Source organism: Topomyia yanbarensis, chromosome 3 (assembly GCF_030247195.1).
Source record: "Topomyia yanbarensis strain Yona2022 chromosome 3, ASM3024719v1, whole genome shotgun sequence".
NCBI classification, from domain to species: Eukaryota; Metazoa; Arthropoda; class Insecta; order Diptera; family Culicidae; genus Topomyia; species Topomyia yanbarensis.
Genome location: NC_080672.1, coordinates 312,504,850 through 312,529,724, shown reverse-complemented (window position 1 = coordinate 312,529,724; position 24,875 = coordinate 312,504,850). Strand labels below are relative to the sequence as shown.

Genomic DNA, 24,875 nt, shown 5'->3' with positions numbered 1-24,875 from the left:
ACAGTAAAAAAAAAACAAAACAATAGATGGTTTAAGCCCTATTAAACAAAAAACAAGAGATTTGATTCAACTGAGATCTTCCGTTTGAATAGTTATTTTTGAGCTGTTCTTTTTTCTTTTGTGCGTTAATTTTGGAAACTATTGAAGTTGCATACCTACTAAACGAAATTATTTAATTATCAGAGTTCTGAAATCAATAATTCATCAATATTTTTCTACATTCACATAATAGGGTGGACCGATCCATAAGCCCCCAGCCAACCAAAATACCAATGTTCCTAGTATATTCAGAGTAATTGATTTAAGAAGAAACGTGATACTTGTACCTCTAACGAACGCATAGGTCAACCATTTAAGGTACGCCATTAGTGGAAGTTTGTGTAGTTTGCTATGTGAACGCGATCAAATTGCACAAGGTAGACTCACAAAACACTAAGTATGTGCAAAGTTCAAGCAACTGTGATTTTTTCGCACCATTCATTCATTCTTTTCCATGCTGTTTTTCGTTGAATATTGTCACCAGAAATTAGAGAAGAAATAAACTTTGCCCTGGTCTGGCGGTTCAGGCAGTAAGGCGCTGGTCTAAAAGCTTTACGTCGTATGTTCGAGTCCCAGCCAGCAAGGGTTCTTATTGATCAGAAGGATCATAGCACTAGCCCTGCAATGATCCTGTGCACTAAGAATCGTTTGCAAAGGTTGTCTAAACAGACGGGCCAGTTTGATTTTTTCCTTATTTAATCAAAACAACCCAGATGGATGAGAAACTATTTCACTGTACATTAGACGATGGATTTTTTGCTATTTAGGATGGCATTGCAAAAAAACTTGTCAAAAGCTTAAAATGTAGACTTGTTAGAGAAGGGTAGAAATCTAACGAATTCTTTATGCGAAGGTTTGGCATAAAGGTCGTGTGGCAAAGTGCTCTTGTGGCATAGTGGTCGTTTGACATGGCATATGAGGCATTTGTCAAAATTATGAAAACACTCGTTCAATTTTTTTGGGAGTTTTGATTGACTGAAATTAATAAAATTCCACGAACTGCTTAATCTGAATCTGATAACATTTGCATTTAGTACTATGTTGGTCATCTTGTATGGAAGTTAACTCATTTGTTAGATGTCATTCAACAAGGAATCTGTAATAGTAATCTCCTAATCAGTGATGCAAATTTTCATTTTCAAATGCCAACTTTCAGTTCAATTCACCCCAACCGTGACTCAAATTCAAAGCCTTCCTTAATTATTCACTTTCAAGTTGGCGGAATTTTCATGGCTAAACCGTGCGTCTTCATTTCAAATTGATGCTTTTTCATACACCAACCAAAGTTATCATCTGCTCTGTAGAGGCCAGTTTAGATTAAATGTTCACATGTTTTGCGTTTTCAAGCTTAAATGAACAGTAAGAATTAAGTTCAGAGTAGTTTTGCTTGAAAAACCTAGTCAATACCCCAGTAGAGAGATATTCACAGGGTCAATGCAATTGAAAATGAATGTAAAATGATTGAACATTTCGCCTGTTTGAATGAATGATGCAAACAAACAAATGCGAATTGAACATAGTAGTGTTGAAAATTTGCAGCTCTGCTCCTAATCAACTGATAGCCTGATAGTTTCAAACTGCAGATCAGGTCGAGAAAATAGTAGGGAATCAGCGAAAAAGTAACATTTTTTCTGTTTGTATTAATTATTCCATTTACGAATATTTAGATTGCCACAAAAAATTTTAACCAAGCTAACATTTATGCAATATGAAATTTAATTCACGGTATATAGTATCTTGCTTTACAAACATTTGTCCTTTCGACGCCTTACTTTTGTTTGCTGCCTAAATTCAAAAGGACAAAAAACTCAAAAATATAATATCCATAACAAGAAAAATCTCAAAGCAATAAGATTTAAGGTTAAAAGTAATGTACTGTAAATGTATAAAAGAAGACAAATTATTAAAATAAAAAAATATTCTTGAAGAGTTGACAATATTCCGAAGAATGTAAACTTTTAGAAATTCTTTCAGTTTTCAGTTCATTTCAGTTTCGTTAGTTAATTCATTATTGAATTTCCGGAAAATTGGGGTAATATGTAGAGGTTATTAAGCCCGGGTGGGGGGGGGGGGGGGTAATTCGGACCCCCTCCATTTCCCAGAAAATCGTAAGGCTTTCTGGCTGTCGTAATATGTACTGGAACCGCTATTCTAAAACATCAATTCTGACAGCTGAATCTAGTTCTTTGTTTTTTTAGAAGGGATCTCATTTTTGTTTAATTTTTTGTCATTCTCAAAACGAAAATCGCTATAATAGTAAAACCGTGATTAAACCAACAAATAAAAGTGAAAAAACTAATAGGTGTGTTTTAGAAAGCTTGAGGCTCCCATTTTATAGAATGATTTTTGTTTGGGTGAAAACACAGCTATTTTTAAGGCGCTCACCAGCGTACGGGGCTATTGCATCAACCACCGTTGAGCGGCTTACGGCTACGTACATGATTGCACACGCCACAGCAAAGAAAATACATCATGCGCCAATCGACCGCTATGACTAACCAGATTAAGCTTTTGTAACGAATTTTTTTGCTTTTTAAGAAGTTTCTCTTATAAATATTTCATAGGCAAACATAATTCCATCGCAAAATTTTAAAAAAAAATTGACGGCCTGAATTGCCCGTAGGTAGGTTCGTATTACCCCCATATTGTAAAAGGATGGAAAAACGCAGATTTCTGCAAATCGTCGCCTAGCGCTGCCATGGAGTGATGCAAATGATCTTTTATGGTACCAAAATGTAGCGGATGTTTCCAACTAACAATTAGGACCTTTGACCGATAAATTCTTTCGCATCTATCCATCTAAAAGGACGATTTGCTTAGGTATGCTCGAACAGTCCCGGGTTCCCCTATAGATCATTTCGAGCAAAAATATTTAGGAAAACTGTATCCAAGAATTGGTAACCATTATTTCGGCTATTGACGTACACAGGTCTGACTAATCAAATAGACATGAGGTATTAGGTTTATGGTCTATTATGTCAAGTGGTTTTATGACAAATGGTCATTACGCGAAATAGGCGGTATGTAAAATGGGCATTATGCCATTTATTCGATTATGCTTAAGCTGACCAACTCTGACGAAAAAATCCGTGCACTATGCGAACCGTTTACCTGAGTGTGGTGTACGATTGCGCTTCGTTGCCGAATGGTGTACGGATTTTTTCGGCAGAGTTGGTCAGCTTAATTATGCTAAATATAACCTTTATGCCAAATGGTTTTGTGCGAAATGCTGTTATGCAAAATGACTACTTGACACTCGCTATGGTTATGCCAAGTCGCTTTATGCCAAACGACCTTCAAGACAACTGGATCTGCCGAGAATTGTCAAAAATTTTCATATACTGCGTTGTGTCTTGACGACTTTCCATCGAATACATCACAAACAAAGCGACACACAACATACTGAAACCCAGCTAACTCGTAATAGTTAGCCGTAGCAATCAGCATGGTTGGGCCCCACATACAAGTATTTACCTCGAAGTGTTCTGGAATTTTAAGGCCTGCATCTAACATGAAGAGTCCAATTTCCATTCAGAAATGGAAACTTATACTTAAGCTAACTTTTACATGCTACCGAATGACTATGAAGAATGCATTCGTTGGAATAGAATTAAACAGATTTCAACTGTCGGGCTGCGGAAACTGTTGTCAATTAGCATACTTCCATACTCTCAGTACCCGAGCCCTTCTCATCTGGGATTTATTGTCTGCCAGAGTGCATTTCTCTACAATTCTCAAATACCTGGATCTTCAACCCCGCACTCGAGCTCTACGTAACAACTCTCTACTGCGAATACCTTTCAAGAGAACAAACCACGGTCGCTACAGCACCACTACCGGACTTCGTCGAGTTTACAACAGAGTTGCCACCGCCTTTGACGAGAAATACGAGTGTAGCTTAGGCTTAGAATATTTGTTTGTCTTTAAATGTATCTATGACAAAGGGTGTGTTGCTGTGGATATCATCGATTCTGTTCCTGTTTTAGTAGTACGAATTTCAAGCAGCAGAACAATATTCTAGTGCTGAGCGGACCAATGCTTAATAGATTTAAGACAGTATACGTCCGTAAAGCCTTTCATTCTACCCGTTAGATGAACTTTTGCTGTCTTGATGCCTTATCCACAATGTATGAAGTGTGTGGTTTGAATGTTAGTACCATCTCCAAGATAACTCCGAGATCCTTGTCGTAAAATAGTTGAATTAGATCGGATGACGCTACCTCGCTAATGTTACGTTTGAGCATTTGCTCGGATTCAGAAGGTTCTGGTTAGATTACACCACGCAGTGAAGCTGTCCTGTTCACTGAAAAAATGGGCATCGGTAGAGTTCCGTATCTGGAGTTTAATATTGACGTCATTCAATAATGATGTGGTGAACCAACCATCAGTGCAAGGGCTACGCCAGTGACTGCAGTTGCTTTTAACAGCAAAGTTAAATTTTGCTAGCAACCGAGTATCAATTTGATATTGACGTCATTCAAATAGAGAAAAACATTACTGTGCCGAGGTGGCTTCCTTGTAGGACGCTGAATGTAGCAAGTAAAAAATGCAGATAATTTGATTTGGAGTTGCATTCCATCGTGATAGGAACGAAACCAGTGAAAAAGTTGTCTGTGAATACCGATTTTTGCACCATATTAACCAAAAAAGTTTCAGAAAATACAAAACTATTTCTAAACCAATGCCAGTTAACAGGTTTAGACCGACGACCCGTTAAATGTTCTCGCCGAGTTGTTTTCAAACTAATTTTTATGGTCTCGTTTCTGATAATGACGATTGCCCATTACATATAATCATCCGTGCTTTAAAAACGTGACTATGACTGGCAAGTATTAGCAGCGGCATGGATCCTACAGATTTGAATCTCTTTTTTCAATATATTTTATTATCTATCTATCTAGCCTTGGTCGCTTTAATGATTTGAATTTGCATTTGTTGATTAACAATTTTACGATAACCTGTCGGCCTATGCCTTAGCTCAGGTCAAGGAAGCAACATTTTGGATTGTAGTACATGTAGAATAATTCGACGAGAACATTGGGCACATAAACAAAACGTAAACAATTCCGGTTAATACTTACTTCTTACTTCAAATGGACTATAACCAAGCTTTATACACACCTCAAATAAGCCTATTCTGAAACCTGACTGTTCGCGAAATAATAGACGATAGAAAAGGCTTTTGTTTATGTTCCCTTTTCCTTCCCCTCAAAAATTAACTGTTCATATACATCAAACAACAAAAACTGTTTATGGGCCCTTTTCTTGCGTTGCGTTGCGTTGTGACGATGATTTTGGCGGATTGCACACTGACTTCATCATGTTTGACTGCTGATTATCTAATAAGAGTTGCTTAGGAAGTGGTAAGTAGGAATTCATACCAATCCGACCCATATTAAAACCTCAACAGCATGATAGCCATCATTGCCGGCCGCCCCCATCTCCATCGTTCACGGGGAAGGATAAAGGATAAGGTAGACGGGAAGTGTTGATGCTCCACCTACTTAACGGAAGGACGACGATTCATCAGACTCTTCCATAGGCGTCGCGGAGTTGGTGGTTTGGAAGGGTATCAGGTCTAGGATTCGCTCCAAGCAAACGATGCGACCTGTAAAGCATGTTTTATTAGGTAGTTGTTTAGTTAGTCTTCGAGCGCACGATCACTCGAAAAAGAGATGATCTTGTTTAGTTTTTGGTTATTTTTAAACTCTGGGCAGCCGGCTACCGAGAGTATACTATGTTCCCTAAACAAAAGCAATTTGAACTCCACACGGCCGACCGTGGGAGTATTGCCTAGAAAAGCTAATCTTATCCGCGTAATGGGCCGGATCACTATTTATTGCAACAGTATTTGGACAGAATTCGCTACTTCTTCTCTACGACATATTTATTGGCTTGAAAACTACCGAGTGATAACACATTATACAGGCAAAAATAGCGAGAGATGTTATAAATCAAGGAAAGTATTTCTTATTTTCCATATCGGATTGTTTGTGGAATACAAGTATACGAGCGATAATACCGAACACTGAAGGGAAATATAAAGGATTGTTAACCTGATGCACGGGCTTGTTAGCAATAACGGAGCTTTAAATTAGGTTCATAAAAACAGACGCGGCGAATTTTCAATACGTATTGACCCGTGTTCATAGATACTAGTCGTATTGGGGCTAATTTCCGATCAACTATTCATTTTTACGGCAATGTTTTCTCGACTAGATCTGTTCGCACCCTCTCATTCTGTTCGCACCCTCTCATTCTGCGGTCTAAGGACCAAATGTCATCAATAGACTTAGACTCGCGTGGAGGCATGAGATAGGAAACTTGTAAGAATTTTGCTATCCCACCGTTTGACTACCAGAATGGATGGGAGAACAGTAATACTAGCAAATACCGACTACCATAAGAGCGGTGCAAATTTGAACGAGTGACGTAGAGTACTGCACTGAAAAAAAGGACCAGGAGTGCGATTTTACGAAGTTTTAGCTTCCGATGGCCCTACATTTTCTGACAAAGTGAAGTTCTTGAATGTTGAGATTTTTATTACTGTTTAGAAAAGCAAAAGTATCATAAAGCTAGTGTCAGGCCTTCATGAGACCTCAAGAAGTCACTTTTGGAGGTATTCGTAAATGTAGATTTGTCGGTAGACGGTTCCAAATATAATAGAAAAATACCTAATTTAACACAACTACAGATCACTTGCAACATAAAAAGCTTTTTGTGAAATTCGACAGCTCCATCTTAGGCCAATTCAATAAATTTCCTACATGAAAGTTTCCATTTTTTAAAAACGGTTTTTAAACCAAAGCTTTGGAAGTTAAACCTTGGCGTGGAAGTGCCGGTATATTAATATATTCTGTTACTTAGTGTAGAATTAGATTTCGTCATTTACGGCTAATATACAACCGCCAGAAGAAACTTAAAACGTTGGTACACAATCAAGAAAGGCGAATCAGAAAAGGTGAGTATATGTCAGTGATTCACTAAATACAGACTGGAAAGAGGGTAATATGGAAAACCTTAAGGTCCGTCCAGATTAAGTCTTCGGTACGGAGCAAAACCTCGGCCTAGGAACTCCTAGCATGTTGTTAGTCGCCTCTTACGACATGGGAGCAGTTCCCAGAGGTTCTATTCTTGGTTGAAATAGTGCAAAAAGATTTCAGCCCGCCGGACACCACACGGCTTCTGTTTATGGGCCCTTTTCTTAATGAAAAAGACTTGAAAAGGGTCTAAAAACATCCCAACACCGACAAAGAGATCAAAATAAACGTCACATAATCATCTGCTGTAAACAAAAGGGTTCACCCGCATGAACTATAAGCTAACGCCTCGACGAAAAGCGTTTATGGGAGAGGGCACCAAACCAGTGCGATGTTTCAAAAGGGACTGAAACAAAATGCAAAAATCGATCAAAATACAATTCGCAGTTACTTAATAACTTTAGTCCCAAAGACTAACAGACTCAGAACCTTCCAGGAAAGTTAGATAATGTAAAATTTAACGAACGGAATTTACAATTTGATAGGTTTACTGCGCCCTAAATCATCTTAGCTCCACTATTCATCCCACCTATTTCAGCACATTAGTTAGAGCAGTGTCTGCTATCTCCGTTCAACACATTTGCTCAAATGGCAGGATGAATAAAAGTGCTTTTCGCTTCGCTCTAACGCTAGTATTTTACATTTTCCAAGCCAGATTTATTAATTGATCTGCTACTTAGGAACAGAGCTTAAAAAAATTGACATCGCTGCATGAATTTGAAAGAAAACGAAATTCAATTCATGCCCGCTGCGATGAATGAATCTTTTGGTTCGTTTCCATCGTCATTCGTTCTCCCGACGCAGCGCTTTCAGGTACGGACATGTTCGGTTTCAGAAGCAAAGTGAATTTTCTTTCTATGCTGGCTCTGAGAGGGATTATCGATCAAAAGTGCACCAGATATAGATTACGCAGTTCACTTATGCTCGAAAATGTACAAGATGCTAACTTCTGCCTTCAAACTGTCGACATAATAACAAATGAATGCTTTGGTTGGTGAATGAATTTATGTTTCCTCTGCACTCAAGCATTCGATTCTGCATGAAATTTCAGTCAGTTGGAAAGTGAATGAATGAGAGAGGCGTTGAATCTGAATGTCGGTTTCGGTAAATGCAAGCAGAAATAGGTAACTGATTTTGAAATTTCGTAACACTGCTTAGGAACGAAGCAGAGATGCCTATTTAAGCACAATCCGGTCACTCTAAGTCGAGTTATCAACGAAATAGTGTGACATCCTGACTAATGAGATGAATAAAGGCTCGTCTACCATATTAATAGTATGCCCTACCGCACTGCAAATATTGGTGTGCGTTTGACATCTTACTTTCCACTTTCAAAAGAGCTCTAAATAGAAATGTATACCCTATGGACGAAATGGTAATGAACGATGAATATGGATAAATGTACACGAGATTAAAGTAATGGCACGCACTAAACTACATTTGCCGTTCTCAAGCTAAAACAGTTATAGTAATCGATTGCTATCATGAATACCGTATAGAAATAAAAAATAAACCAAACTAGGCATGAATAATAGGAATAATGGAAAAAAACACCCAACAAACTATAGTCGGATAAAGGATGCTAGGCCTTGATTTACCGCGCACTTTCCCACCTTGATCTTTGAGCTCGGTGCCGATGATCACCTGCGATACCACGGGACCTGACCCAATGGCGCCCGGTGGCGTTGGCTGTTGCTGCTGCTGCAGTGGACCATCCACGCTCAGCAGATTTGCCAATTCAGCACCGGGAGCTTTCGCAGATCCCCCACCGGGCACAACTGAACTACCAACCGGATTTGGACCCTGTAGTTGCTGTTGTGCCTGCTGCTGCTGTTGCGGCTGCATTTGATTGACCGGTCCACCGGGTGGGAATGGACTTTTACTAACCAAATCGTTCGATAGCATACCTCCGAGATTGTTTATTCCACCGAAGGAACTGTACGGCTGACCCATCGGTTGATGTCCTGGCGGTGGTCCGCTCATCGGGCCGGGACCCATCTGAGGCAACATGAATCCAGGCTGGGGCTGGAAGCCTGGCTGGCCGAGTTTGTTCTGCATCGGCGGAAGTGGCTGCTGCGGAGGCAGATGCATCTGCATAATAGCCGGATCGTTAGGTACCGCGTTGTTGTTGATGACGCGAATATCCTTGATGTCGGACCCGCGGAACAGGATATAATCATAGCATTGATTTTGCGGTGCAATCGGAAACTGCGTCTCGCGATCTTCCGTGCCGTATGATTTCACTAAAAAACAAAGAACAGAATGAATCGCAATGGTTAACTACTATTATGGCAAATCGGTAAGTAAATAAAAACAAAATGCGGGCCATTAGGCTAGAAAAAGTAGTAAGATTTTGTAATTTATTAATTAATCGCACGGTAACCGGTTGCAAATTAATAAATTACAAATTACAAAAAATTTACAACCAATTCACAACATACTTGATAATAAATGTCATTTTCGACAAAAGATTGAATGGAGCATAAGCTACAATAATACAATAGAAGCAGTATTGTTCAGTAATAAGTATTTCCTACTACTGGATGATCATTATACCAATCATTCCTATACTTTTCGATCCAGCTGAATGTTAAAATGTATAATCCTTCAAAATTATCCATCTTCAAAAAGTATGTTACTTGTAGAAGTAGGTATATGCAAGATCACCGGCGTTGTCGCATTTTTTGTATCATGTACAAACACATGTGGCATTGCACGGCTCGGTATTAGTGTGGCGATTACTGAATTGTGACTCCCCCAAACCCTAACAGACACGAATATGCAAGAAAATGCTGCTTATAAAAAATAGCCTACTTTGCAAAACAATCTCGCGTCTGCAAAATCAGCCGATTCGTCATTTTCGCAAAACCACTATATAGGTATGTGGAATGAAATGAATAAAGCAAACGTGAGGTTAGATTTGCTTCCCTTATCTTTCCGTGTCCATCGGCATCGAGAAAAAAATGATGAACAAAAATCGAACATTGAAAAGAAGCTGTCAAACAATGGCTGCTTGCTACGGAATGGTGACGATATTCGGTAAACGATAGACGCACCAGTTCCTAGTTTTCTGCACCTCTACTTACCTCTAGCTAGGGCGATAGTGCAACGGTCCGGATCCACGGTAAACAGCAAACCTTCATAACGGATGTCGGCTTTGGAGATCAGCGATATACAGGAACCGATTTCGGGCATTGGGCAGCTCATTTTTGCTGGTGATATTGCGAGCTGCTCCTACCACGTTCTAAACTTTTTTTTCTATTTTCGCTGGCTAACTATTGTTTGGCGATTGAGGAAATGATTCCGTATGAACTTTCACCGTGCACAATAGGGAAAAAACGGCAATTTTCCCTGAACCACTCTTCCTCTACACACACTCGATTATACGCTTTCACTCCCGAAACAAAAATCCTTCTTCAGCACTTTATGGCGTACGAATGCGAATGCGAACTGATGATCGAGAAAAGCAGCAGGCGACTATTCAAAGATGGACGACATTTGCTGTTGATCGATGATGATGATGATGCTGATGACTGCGAAGAGAAAACGGCTGGAAATAAAAACAGTGTTGCAAGTTTTATTGATTAATATTGAGATAAATTAAATACAGTACATCTTTATAAATTCGGCATTGCTTTTTTGAAGATACTTCCGTGGAACTTTTCAAACCGACAAAGTGAATACACACAGGTTAAATTACACGAACCAAAGTTATCTGCGGTGAATGCAGTGAGTATATTTTTGCAACAACATTTTTCCGCCTTTCACGATAATTATTTTTGTAGATTAACAACCTACTTTTGAATATACGCAAATATATATATATATCAAAATAAATATCATGATAATTAGCATCTGGCGCAGTATTCTCCAATATAATAATTCTGAATACATATCTTTCATACCAGTGGAATCAGTATATTTTCATGTCCAATAAGTTATTTAATGGCTTGAAATTGTTAAGCCCAATATTTGATCAAACAAATTTTGAATAGTTTCGAGTTATGTTTGCATTCAGGTTGAACAGAGAATGGGCAAAAATCGAAAGCGAAAGAAGCAGTTTTTTTACACCGTGTGTTAGATCTTCATAAAAATCAATCAGCTGTACTGTAACAACATTCTATATAAGCTGATTGATTTTCATGAAGATACACACGGTGCGGAAAAAACTGCTTTTTTCGATTTTCTGCCCAACCTTAGACACTACTGTCATGCACTACCTTCAATTAAATCTATGTGTAGGTGGTATGAGCCATACCCTAATGAAAAAAAATATTCACAAATTTTAACCCATATAGTGCAACGATTCCACATATTATTTGGATGATAGCCTGAACAGGTCGTTAAGCTCCTAAATCATACGATGTTTATTAGGGCACCCTACAGAAATAGAAATATTAACAATCGATGCATCCATCAAAATCACATAACAGCAGTATTTGTGTTGTCTTGCACTCTGCCATCTTTGCCCTAATCGAGAACTATTAACTAAAGGGGGAAATCAATTTATTAATATATTTCGGATGTCTTAAATGTATAGAATCTATAACATACTTTTGCTATTTTTTCTGCCTTGTGTAGTGTACGCCTGTGGGCATTCTTTATAATGCATATGCTTAAACTGGATGAGTTTGCTTTACCCAGGGTATACTGTACATTAACTACTAGTTCGCATACTGGCAGCTCGGTCGACCGTCTGTGTTAGTGAGCTGCCGAAACCAAAATTACAAGAGGGCAAAAATTGTGGAACAGGAAATGTCATAACGGTAAAATAAAATGAATAAAACGCCCCAATATTTCATACCATTATGAACCGTGACTCAACGCTCATTAGCTATAAATCAAGCAGCTTTTCTTTTCCACGACACAACTTTGAAATCCGAAAAAACTCGAAGAAACAACAAAAATACAAATCCGTACGGACGTAAACGTGAATGCTGACTGAAGTTGGCTGCGATGCGATTGCACTAACACCACTAAATTTGACATATTTTGATCGATTTTCAATGATGATGACGAGTCAAAAATGGCGCACGTCATTCGCTCAACGGCGAATTTACCTTTCGCAACACGGAATCCCATCTGTTTACAGGGTGCATATTAATAACATGCGCGGTTTTTACAAATAATTATTGTTCATCCACATCTCGACTAACATATGATTAGGGCCGTAAAACCAAATATTATCATATTTTTAATCATTAAATAATAGAACAATTATTGTTCTATTACTTCTCGTTAAAAAATATCGCCATTTGCTACATAAAGCATCATTATTCTAAATCAAATAACAAAATAAGCTAAACATTACAAATAACCCGTTTTTTGAAAAATGCAATTTGCGCCCATGTGGCAAACTACTAGCATCAGCATCCCCGCCGATTTATCGGTTGTTTGCTTCGCCCCGCACAAAGGCGTAACCACTACACCAAAGTCTGGCCAAAAAACTAGGAGTGGGTAATGTCCGGGACGTAACCGCGGTGTTGACGTAGGACTAAACTTGGGCATATCATATGACATTCATGGATAATTTGAGCCAATGCACTTTTTGAATGAATGTTTACTGGAAATTTCATGTCGAATGAGATTGCCACATTCACTGATTTTCTAGGACTTGCAAAAACCTTCGGGTTTGTAGATTAATTTGATAAACATTTGCTTATATGAATCACTGGTAAATGTACACAAGAATTGACAGACGCAAACTTATTAAATGGAACTTTCTAATTCAATTCTTTCTCCATTATGTTTTCATCCTAAAAAGAACGGTTTGTAGATAACTATGTTTGGTGATACCAGACGAGAATCCTTGCTAACGATTCGAACCTTGCCCGAATTCGCTTCTGCTGCGTGCATACACGAACATTCCCCTTTCGCAGCTCACATCGAATGAGCATTGTATATCGGAATGCGATCTCTTTTATAAACTTCTTAGTGCAGATGGTAGTCCATCCCTTTGTGCGACAAATGAAAATATTTTCATCATTCGTTTTGGCGTGGCATTCGCTTAGTAGCAGGGTTGCCACATTCACTAATGTTCTAGAAAGATTTGCATTGTAGATTAATTCGATAAACATTGGTTTATATGTGTCATTGATAAAGTACAGCAGACTTGACAGGCGCAAACTCAATCCAAGTTATTAAAAGGAGCTTTCTAAATAAATTCTTTCTCCATTATATTTTCATCCTAATAAGAACGGTTTGCAGATAACTATTTTTGGTGATACCAGACGATTACATACACCAGATGCGTACATAAACGAACATTCCCCTTTCGCAGCTCACATCGAATGAGCATTGTATATCGGAATGCGATCTCTTTTATAAACTTCTTAGTGCAGATGGTAGTCCATCCCTTTGTGCGACAAATGAAAATATTTTCATCATTCTTTTTGGCGTGGCATTCGCTTAGTAGCAGGGTTGCCACATTCACTAATGTTCTAGAAAGATTTGCATTGTAGATTAATTCGATAAACATTGGTTTATATGTGTCATTGATAAAGTACAGCAGACTTGACAGGCGCAAACTCAATCCAAGTTATTAAAAGGAGCTTTCTAAATAAATTCTTTCTCCATTATATTTTCATCCTAATAAGAACGGTTTGCAGATAACTATTTTTGGTGATACCAGACGATTACATACACCAGATGCGTACATAAACGAACATTCCCCTTTCGCAGCTCACATCGAATGAGCATTGTATATCGGAATGCGATCTCTTTTATAAACTTCTTAGTGCAGATGGTAGTCCATCCCTTTGTGCGACAAATGAAAATATTTTCATCATTCTTTTTGGCGTGGCATTCGCTTAGTAGCAGGGTTTCCACATTCACTAATGTTCTAGAAAGATTTGCAAAAACCTACGGGTTTGTAGATTAATTCGATAAACATTGGTTTATGTGTCACTGCTAAAGTACAGTAGACTTGACAGGCGCACACTCAATGCAAGTTATTAAATGGAACTTTCTAATTCAATTCTTTCTCCATTATGTTTTCATCCTAAAAAGAACGGTTTGTAGATAACTATGTTTGGTGATACCAGACGAGAATCCTTGCTAACGATTCGAACCTTGCCCGAATTCGCATCTGCTGCGTACATACACGAACATTCCCCTTTCGCAGCTCACATCGAATGAGCATTGTATATCGGAATGCGATCTCTTTTATAAACTTCTTAGTGCAGATGGTAGTCCATCCCTTTGTGCGACAAATGAAAATATTTTCATCATTCCACATTCACTAATGTTCTAGAAAGATTTGCAAAAACCACCATTCAAAGCACGGCTAATTAATGCTTTTACAAAATCATTTCTATCAAAATATACGGTAAAATCTACGGAATCTACTACACAATTGTTTTAATTATTTCCCAACAAATCGCGCAAAAATCTGTTCCGTACAGCACAGCGCAAATAATTGACGTTGGAAAACAAATCGGCAACTTCAGCTGCCAAACACTTAGAAACGATCGAAGCATTTTTCCGTTAATATCACTTTTCTGACTCAAATTGTTGTAGGTATTTTATTGCTTCCGTCCAATTGGTCAGTTTATTGGTTTTATCGTACATTTTTCGGATATTATTATAGAAAATAACTAACCCGATAAGAGGGAAGTTATTTTCCAAAGCACGAAATGGAAATTTCAATTGTAATTCTTCTGAGAACGATTTTGTGGTCCTAATAAGGACAGTTTGTTGTGAATATTATTTCGCCGTTTCCCGCTCGGCATGATGATTATTCGCTTGGCATGGATAGCGCACAGATTGGTATTTTCCAACAAACTAACCAGGCAGGCCTCGCTGGCTTCTTAAAGGGCCATTACGGCTGAGCTCCGGAAGAGTAGGTTTTGAAATTCTGTGCAATCTCACGGACCAGGCACTGGAAGAGCAGCTTGCGAATTAGTAACTCTGTCCACTTCTGAGAGCAATGAATTTCACGCAGGGCGACGACTGGTTGGCAGCGATAAGGCAGTAGCTATGATTTGGTTGGTGGTCAAAATGCAGCTTCTCGTTGAGCAGCACACGTACGTGTGTTCTGCTCTGTGGCTTACACACGTCTGGCTTTAAGAAAAACTGTGACACCCATATTTATAGGTTTTAGCATTAATGTTGATTCGCATTAAAAGTAGTTTTTGAACTTTTTAAACAAGTTTTACATAGCAAACAAGGTATCAATAGCAAGCGTTGAACGTTTTCCTTTCGATTTATGAAACAAAATTAGTAATTCCTTGAGTAGGAGAAAAGTTATTAGAGTTCAAAGTGTACGTAACGCATCCGTTTTGAAAATTTTGAAATGACACCCAGTATAGTAAAGAAAGACGTAAGTCCTACGTCAAAAGAACGGTTTGTAGATAACTATGTTTGGTGATACCAGACGAGAATCCTTGCTAACGATTCGAACCTTGCCCGAATTCGCATCTGCTGCGTACATACACGAACATTCCCCTTTCGCAGCTCACATCGAATGAGCATTGTATATCGGAATGCGATCTCTTTTATAAACTTCTTAGTGCAGATGGTAGTCCATCCCTTTGTGCGACAAATGAAAATATTTTCATCATTCCACATTCACTAATGTTCTAGAAAGATTTGCAAAAACCACCATTCAAAGCACGGCTAATTAATGCTTTTACAAAATCATTTCTATCAAAATATACGGTAAAATCTACGGAATCTACTACACAATTGTTTTAATTATTTCCCAACAAATCGCGCAAAAATCTGTTCCGTACAGCACAGCGCAAATAATTGACGTTGGAAAACAAATCGGCAACTTCAGCTGCCAAACACTTAGAAACGATCGAAGCATTTTTCCGTTAATATCACTTTTCTGACTCAAATTGTTGTAGGTATTTTATTGCTTCCGTCCAATTGGTCAGTTTATTGGTTTTATCGTACATTTTTCGGATATTATTATAGAAAATAACTAACCCGATAAGAGGGAAGTTATTTTCCAAAGCACGAAATGGAAATTTCAATTGTAATTCTTCTGAGAACGATTTTGTGGTCCTAATAAGGACAGTTTGTTGTGAATATTATTTCGCCGTTTCCCGCTCGGCATGATGATTATTCGCTTGGCATGGATAGCGCACAGATTGGTATTTTCCAACAAACTAACCAGGCAGGCCTCGCTGGCTTCTTAAAGGGCCATTACGGCTGAGCTCCGGAAGAGTAGGTTTTGAAATTCTGTGCAATCTCACGGACCAGGCACTGGAAGAGCAGCTTGCGAATTAGTAACTCTGTCCACTTCTGAGAGCAATGAATTTCACGCAGGGCGACGACTGGTTGGCAGCGATAAGGCAGTAGCTATGATTTGGTTGGTGGTCAAAATGCAGCTTCTCGTTGAGCAGCACACGTACGTGTGTTCTGCTCTGTGGCTTACACACGTCTGGCTTTAAGAAAAACTGTGACACCCATATTTATAGGTTTTAGCATTAATGTTGATTCGCATTAAAAGTAGTTTTTGAACTTTTTAAACAAGTTTTACATAGCAAACAAGGTATCAATAGCAAGCGTTGAACGTTTTCCTTTCGATTTATGAAACAAAATTAGTAATTCCTTGAGTAGGAGAAAAGTTATTAGAGTTCAAAGTGTACGTAACGCATCCGTTTTGAAAATTTTGAAATGACACCCAGTATAGTAAAGAAAGACGTAAGTCCTACGTCAATAACAAAAAAAAATGCCCTTTTTGACAAAATTGACGTACTCTAATGAATGACAACAGAAAAATAGGTTATTCATTTGAGTTGATTTGTGCATGTAAGTATTTGAAAATCGTGAATTTTTAACGGATTTTTTAAACTTTGAATTTCATTATTCCTCAATTATCTATATTCCCAAAAAATTAAGTATACAAAGTCAATATTTAATATAAAATCATGATTTCCATAATGAACATAAGCAACTATGAACAAAGGAGACCTATTTTTGTTTTTTTTTTTCTTTTTTAGATGGGTTCAAAAAGTGTCAATTTTTTCAATATTATTGCAAATTCGGTAGTAGAAAAAGTAGCATTGTCGGGCAGTTCCGTTTAAAGGACACGGTTATTTAAAACTATCTTCTCCCCGTTTCACGAAAAAAACATTCACAATTAATATCATTACCGTTTTTACAGCAGTTTGTTAATAGTATGTTTTTGTGACATATAGGCAAATAAAGAAACAATCTTATTTGAGACTATACAAAACGTCTCAGGTGACAAGAAGAATTTGATTAGGTGAGGCATGAATGTATACAATTATTCATTAATTGTCTCCGTAATTATTTTTCCATTCTATTGTGACGTGGATTCTTTTCTAATCAAGATAATTAAAAATTAAGACCTTTTGTCCATTAATCTATCCGATCCATTACGACACTTGCACGTTCGGATTATCGAAGAATGTGAATTATAACTAACACGAATCTTGCTATACGAATCATCACGCACCCAAGAAGCCACCTAATCAATGGCGAATCGTCAGTCATTCTGGTTGTATCCGTTGTGAATGTGAATCTAGGGGCAGATCACTTGTGATGCATTTTTAAAAATCAGCGAAATTAAATGCATTTATTTCCATCAAAATAGAAATTCATAATGTATTTTGCGTTGCGTGCAATGTTGTTTGCGTTGCGTGTAAGACGTCAAAACCCTACAGAAAAACTAGCCCTACATTTAACAAAACGTCGAACAAAGTGGATCAGCGTAGAACGTTTGTTAAACAAACTTTTTTACGAGGCAGTGCAAAGCTGATGCAAAAATGGAAATTAAATGCATTTTTTTCAATTTGATGCAAATTTGTTACACATTCTTAGAGTGATCTGCCCCTAGATGTGAATACTGAATATTTGAATACGTTTTTTTGGTGTACTTATCTAAATTACTCACAAATATCTGACTAACGGTATTATGTAATTATGTTTACAATTTGTTGTGAAATCTATTTAAAAAATGTTCTTTATTTGTATATTATAAATTTTCTATACATTTAGGAATGCTATTTTTAAACCATCCACAACGAGGTTATTTTCCAGAACCGATTGAATAGTTCTGCTATGTTTATTGAAGATGATTTTAGCAATTTAGAAAGGGAGATAGAGGAAGACCTTAATTGCACTAAAAAAAATAGATTGATGTGATCGTAAATTAATCAATTTTAAGAGCGAAAAAAATGATTTAGTTTGTGGTGTTGCGTTCAAAAATTTATAACCTCTAAGTGCGAAGCCTTCCAACTGAGATCCGTTATCTCCAATAACATCATTAGATTTGCAGAGATCAAAATTAAAGTGGAATTTATTTTTTTTCAGTGCTGCTTTACACTGCTAGGAAGATTAATACGAAAATTGGACTAATTATAGTTAGGTTTTCTGCCCTTCATGCTGGAGCGGATCGAGAAAAATATATCGGGAGGGATCCAAAATTTTGATTGTGGAATGAAAATTGTACAATACCTTATACGTCAAAACCTCATTTAATGAAAACCAGTTTTGGTGGCCATTTTTGGTTTAAACTGATTTTAAGATTGAAACTAATATAAAATTTAAACAAATTTAAAATTTCTCAAAAGTGTTCGGAAGGGGTCCGGACCCCCAGGACCCACCCCTATATATGCCACTATTTTCATACACAAAGACAATTTTAAACCAATAGGGATCTTTAATTTGGAAAAAAAATTGTGCCAGTTTTTCATATGTATTGGTAGCGGGTGTCCTTACGAGTACACTCATATCATTCTTAAACCTTAATTATTCTTTTATGATTTTTAAATTAAAAAAAAACCAAATTAAACTCAACCAGCAAACTGACAGTGGTCCTACTAAATGACGTATCTGCAAATATCTCGTTCGCCTCATTGTTAACCGGGACAGCACCCCACACAGCATGATCTGGTACTTTGTCAATCCGCTAGCAACCTGCCATCCCAAGTTTCATCTGCTAGATATCAGATCTACCAGATCAGATCTGGTGGATCTGATAAGGCAACCTATAGGGTCGTGCAAGTCGCATGGGTTTGGATGTGTTATTTTCCTAAAAGGAAACAAACTAAAAAATGTTTTTTGCAAATAGTTTCGGACCAAAAAATTGAAAAAGTACTGAGATATTAACTCACGGTACTAATCTGCATCAGAATATGCCTTAACCCGCACACCCCTAAAGATCCCTATTTTCTCCTTAGAGAGTAATATAGCATTTTGCTAGCATTCGCCTGCTTAGCTGAAAACAAGGTTCGATTTCAGTATGTTTCATCAGCAAACAGAACCTCTTCACTTACGAGACATCGTAAGTTAAAAATCGTTCAGTGTTTTCACAAGTAGTGTTTCCAGTAGTAGACTTAGCGTCAGCCCGGTGCATTGGTCAAGTGTCGTGGTTCTGAAGAGACGAAGTCGAAACGCAAACACCTGAACTAATTATAGTTTTGTGCCTTTCATGCATAAAGACGGTTTTAAACCAATTTTCACCTTAGGGAGTAATATAACATTTTTTGCAGGTTTTTAAACCTGCAAAATAATTTTTGCCAGGAATTTTGTCTAGTTACGACATTTCTATTCAGTTATTTTTACAACTGTACATACGCTTATATAAAAGAGACCTCATTCGACGTTTGCCTTATATATTTACATTGCGCGTATGGGAAGATAGAGAGGAAACTACAAGATAACGGACGTTTCGACTTTCTACTTTTCATCGATTTCTATGTTTTCCTTTTAAACTCAATGAAACATCTAATGCGCACTCTATTGGGAAGTAGATGAACTGTGAACTAAGGCTTCAGGGGTTAACTCAACTCGAAATGTAATTGTTTCGTAATAACAGATTAAATTCAATTTGTGAACATTCACATGTGCTTTCGTGTCTCGAGATCAATCCTATGCGCCACAACGTATGTAAGACCTATCCAGGTAAACGGACGTATCGTGAGTTGGTAAAATGTCGTATTGACAGAAAAAAATCGTATTGTCATGTTTTGCTTAATAGTAATAATAATCGTTACAATTTCGTATCAACCGTATTACACCACTAAAGCAAGGGAAAAAACAAAACTGAAGACGAGTTTTTAGTATTTAAAACGTCTTAGTTCCTAAATAGGAATTAAAAGTATTTTCGCCATACTTCAAACTAGATTTTCTCTGTATACGAGCAAAATATCGATAGGTCGTTTTGAAAACCCATCCTAGATATATTGTTTGGATGATACCCTGAGCAAGCTATTAGGCTCTTAAATCATACGGTGTTTATAATAAACACCGTATGATTTAAGAGCCTACCCGGATAGAATTTTACAATAGCATTTACCCTACAAACAATAATAAAACAATAAATATTATAGTTATTACTGTTTCAACATTGGTCGATGCCAAGTTCTCACAGTAAATTTACAATAAAATTTCATGTAACAATAAATTTCACTGTACAGCAAAAAACTGATACAGTGCATTCACATTAAATTTTACTGTTTTCGAGAAAAAAATGTGAGGAGAAGAATTGATTTTTTTAATGTTAAGATACATAACCACCCCCCTTTTTCACTGTGAAAGTCTATTTTACATTGAAATTTACTGTAAAAACGTTAAAGTTTATTGTTTTTGTATTGTAGCATAACACTAAAACTTACTGTAAATTATTGTAAAATTACTGTACTGTCACAGTGAAAATCATGGTTTTGTTACTGTACATTTCTATTCGGGTAATAACTCGTGAGAAGGGACTCGCGGATAGATGTTTTCTTTTCCATTTTTTATTTTTCCTTCCCCACATATGCCCTCCTTCCGGTTCACATATCGCTCATATGCCATCTCATTCAGGCTCACAATGGTTCAAAATGACGTTTGAGAACTGAATCAATTTGACACTTGTTTTTTCTATATCCGCGTGTCCCGTGTCGGTTTCTGACGCCTCGTCCTTTTTTGATCTAATAGAAAATGTGGCCACCTTTCCATGCTGGTTCAGACAATCCTTTTATCCTCTCATTATTGAAACAACCTTGATTTCGCCCGTCCATATGTCATTTTTTTGCAAAAAAAATTGACAGACGTCATCACAGAAAGTGCTGCAGCAGCTGTAAAAAAAACGACATCACGGCAACGACCAACAGCGAACGATCCTTCACTTTTCTCCATCGCAGTCCATCATGGCGGCTTTCGTAGGAAGAATTTGTGGATCCGGTATATTGTGCACGAAAAATGGAATTACCTTGCAGAAGGTGGCTATTGGTGATTTGCAGCGAGTGGCATATGAGTCAAACTCCCGGGTGGAGAGCGTCTAGTATGTTTGTGAAGTAACTTACACGGTTTTCTGCCCAAATATGATAGCTCTATACCAAGTTGTGTAATCAGCAAACGGGTAGTGGTCATTGCTGAAGAAAGAAAAAAGTGGTTGAGAATGTTTGTTACTCGAAGAGATCAGCTGATGCAAATAATGCAACCATAACGTCGATCGCTCTAGCTATTCATTAAATTCTAGATCAATCGGATGGCTGAGTATGCAGTAAAAGAACAAGAAAATTGTTTTCTACTGCGGGGTTATGTAATCATATGTAACGGGTTGAACAATATAAAATAATACTGAATTTATCTCGCTCTCCATTCGGCGAGGCTGTGTACTTAAACAGAGAACGATCAGGTAGACTAACTGGAATGAATCATTACAGGTACAACAATTCTCTACAAGCCGTGCCTGGACGAGAAGTCAAAAGGTTAGTGAACGCTAATTTTCGATATTCAATATTTGGATTTATTTATTTTTTATTTCAGTTAGCAACCGCTGCCGGGATCGTAGTTGGAGGGGCCGGTGCATTGCTATACGCCCTCGAACAGTCGGTAGCTGCTTCGGGAACGGAGGTGCATCCACCGGAGCAGCCTTGGAGTCATAAGGGTTTGTTCAATTCGCTAGACTATGCATCGGTAAGACGTGGTTATGAAGTGTACAAGCAGGTGTGTGCCGCTTGCCATTCAATGCATTTCATTGCCTACCGCAACTTAGTTGGTGTTTCGCATACCGAAGCGGAAGCCAAAGCTGAAGCTGCTGAGATTCAGGTAGGTTGTCTAGTAAATGCTACAGAATTAGGAACAATGACGTAAATATGTTTCCCAAAAGGTTCGGGACGGTCCCGATGAGGCTGGCAACTATTTTATGCGACCGGGTAAGCTGTCTGATTACTTCCCGAGTCCTTATCCCAACGAAGAAGCGGCTCGTGCTGCTAACAATGGAGCCTATCCTCCTGATCTAAGCTATATAGCCCTGGCTCGCCACGGTGGAGAGGATTATCTTTTTGCCCTGTTGACAGGCTACGTTGACGCCCCGGCTGGTGTTGTGCTCCGTGAAGGGCAATACTACAATCCCTACTTCCCGGGAGGTGCCATATCGATGGCTCAAGCTCTGTATAGCGAGGTAACTCGGAATATTTGTTTAATGTATCGGTTCAATCACTGACATCTCTTCGTTTCTTAGGCTGCCGAATACAGCGACGGAACGCCGGCATCCGCCAGTCAGCTTGCTAAAGATGTGTCCGTGTTTTTGGTATGGGCTTCAGACCCGTTCCACGATGAACGGAAACGTATGGGCATAAAATCGCTCGGCGTTATGCTAGTCTTAGGCACACTCGCATACTATCTCAAGCGACACAAGTGGGCTTCGCTAAAGAGCAGGAAGATTTCTTTCTATCCAAAGCATAAGTAAACAAAATAAATAAACGTTATGGTGGAAGAACAATTCCCATAGAAGGTGCTTTACACGCGTAGTCAGATGAAAAGCGGAAAGAATGTATCGTTTTAACTACAATTACCAAATAATGCGAAAATATCTATTGGAAAATTCCCATTAAGAACATCTACTATTGGAGAACAAATACTGCTGCTAATTTAATAATTGAACAATTGAGACTAGACAGAATGAAGTACATCAATATCATAATGCTGCCGAAAATCTATGCTAGAGGGTGTAACATGTGAAGGGTATCGATCAGCCCTGGTATTACCGAAAGTCGGGAAAACGCAAATAAAGCAAATCGTTAGTACGAAATTGGTTTGATATTTTAATTATGAGTTCTCCCTCTCACGCAATGAAAATAATATATGGTGGCCATCAAAATAACTTCAAATCACTGACAAAATAGAAGTAAAGGTTGTCGTTGGGCTTCGGTGATGTGTCTAAGGGCGCGTACTCTCGATTGATGGATGGGAGTGAGAGATACGAGCGAATGCTGGTTCTTTGATCTTTGAATTTCATGATTACTAATCATCAGATCTAGTGTCTTGGCAGACGGCTGGTATACATGTTTCATCCTCCGAACGGGAGAATGATATGTTTTATTTGATGGGGATTCATTTGATCTTTGCTTCACTACTACTCCTGTTATTTGTGGCATAGGGCAATCCTTGTTTGGATTATCCTCCACAGCGAGAATGGCCGGGGCTTTTAGACAATTTTACTCTAACCGCGGAGTTGAAATTTCACTCCTATATAAATTGCATTATGTTTTGCCAGTACAAAACAGTAAACGGTGCATGTGAGTCAATTTCGGTAATTGATACCTTGACGAGTTACAAAAAGAATTCAAGAGTTTATATTTGTCTCACTTCAATTCAGCAGATGAGGTTTCAACATATACTAGTGCTTCTATACAAGCCTACCCAAGGTCAATAAAAAATTTCCGGGTGAAAGCCTCACCAGAAGTGGCATTCCAAAATCCAAGAATTTTTCATTCGCCATCAGTGATACAGATATGAGAAATTACGATTGTACCGGTTTAAATGAGAATGGAAAACCTATAACACCCGAACCAAAAGTCAGAACTGAATGAAATTCAATACCACTTAATGGGAGTATTATATCTTTCATTTGAAATCAAGTTTGCAAACATTAATTAAGAGTTCGTTGGAAAATAGGTGTAACATTAGCTTAGGACTTCCCCGGGGGCATAAAGAACCGTCATAGGTGGTCAATGTGGTCAAAGCTACTTTGATTGGTCATTAGTGATGTAGACCCGCAAATCCAAGGAATGTTGCATTGCGTCATGCATAAAAAATACGAATTAAATTTCTGAAGTTTTATTCCCCCTCGGAAAAAAATTGTTCCTGTTCATATGGTATTTATATTTCCGGAACCATATATCCGTACGAAATTTCATGGTAATCTTTGGGGATAATGTACCTTTCATTTAAGCCTAACTTTTTGTAAATAGGCCCAACCGTCTCCGAGGAATTGTTATTAGTTTGGTAATTTTGAAAGATGGCCATTTTTCCCCAAACTGCCGGAACCCTTTATGGTGATCAATGTGGCCCACGAGGCTTTGAAAGGAAAAGGAGGGGGAAAGGAGGGTTGATGGGAGATGCAACTAACCAGGTTTTATTCCTTCCATTTGATACTTTTGGGATTTTCGATTGATTGAAACCGGTGTAGTGGAATGCACTAGAACTGCACATTTTTTGCACTTTCTGCAGAAGTGCAGAAAACTCGGTATGTTCCATTGACACTTCTGATAGAAAGTGCAAAACCAGTGCACTCCACTACACCGGTGCACATCAATCGAAAATCCCATTGATTTGTGAAAATCGATTCAGTCATCACCAAATAATCGATATAACATAAATTCTGAAATATACCGGAATTTCTGGAATTGTCGAGAGAGGACAATAACTTCAAAGAATCTTTGATTGGTCATCAGTGATCGGTTAAGAATTCGCTCAAAAATTAAGACATGAACTTAGGAATTTCGCAGGTCCCCCGGGGGCATCAAAAACCATCATAGGTGGTCAATGTGGTCAAAGCTACTTCGATGGGTCATTAGGGATCCAAACCCGTAAATCCAAGTAATGGTG

General features: G+C 38.1%; 2 protein-coding genes across 7 annotated transcripts in view; one reads left to right on the top strand and one right to left on the bottom strand.

Moving 5' to 3' along the window:
* LOC131693611 (protein LSM14 homolog B-B) overlaps positions 1-12,027 on the bottom strand; it is a 35,146-nt gene extending 23,119 nt beyond the window's left edge. For 3 of the 6 annotated variants that reach the window (XR_009306295.1, XM_058981547.1, XM_058981552.1), the window contains exons 1-3: positions 11,884-12,025; positions 10,166-10,629; positions 8,987-9,322 (exon numbers count right to left, since the gene is read on the bottom strand). Coding sequence is in view for 5 of the 6 variants with exons in the window: in XM_058981547.1 (XP_058837530.1) it covers positions 8,987-9,322; positions 10,166-10,286 (457 nt within the window). In the remaining variant the exon portion in view is untranslated. Of the gene's footprint in view, positions 1-8,986; positions 9,323-10,165; positions 10,630-11,883 lie in introns of all 6 variants that reach the window. The other 3 variants (XM_058981549.1, XM_058981548.1, XM_058981550.1) reach the window with 3 other exon arrangements.
* Positions 12,028-21,101: 9,074 nt separating this feature from the next.
* Positions 21,102-23,076, top strand: LOC131690712 (cytochrome c1, heme protein, mitochondrial). Its single transcript, XM_058976656.1, has 5 exons — positions 21,102-21,259; positions 21,707-21,751; positions 21,810-22,091; positions 22,153-22,446; positions 22,507-23,076. Exons 1-5 carry the CDS (start codon positions 21,188-21,190, stop codon positions 22,732-22,734), a joined length of 921 nt encoding a protein of 306 aa, XP_058832639.1. The 5' UTR covers positions 21,102-21,187; the 3' UTR covers positions 22,735-23,076.
* Positions 23,077-24,875: the final 1,799 nt, after the last annotated feature.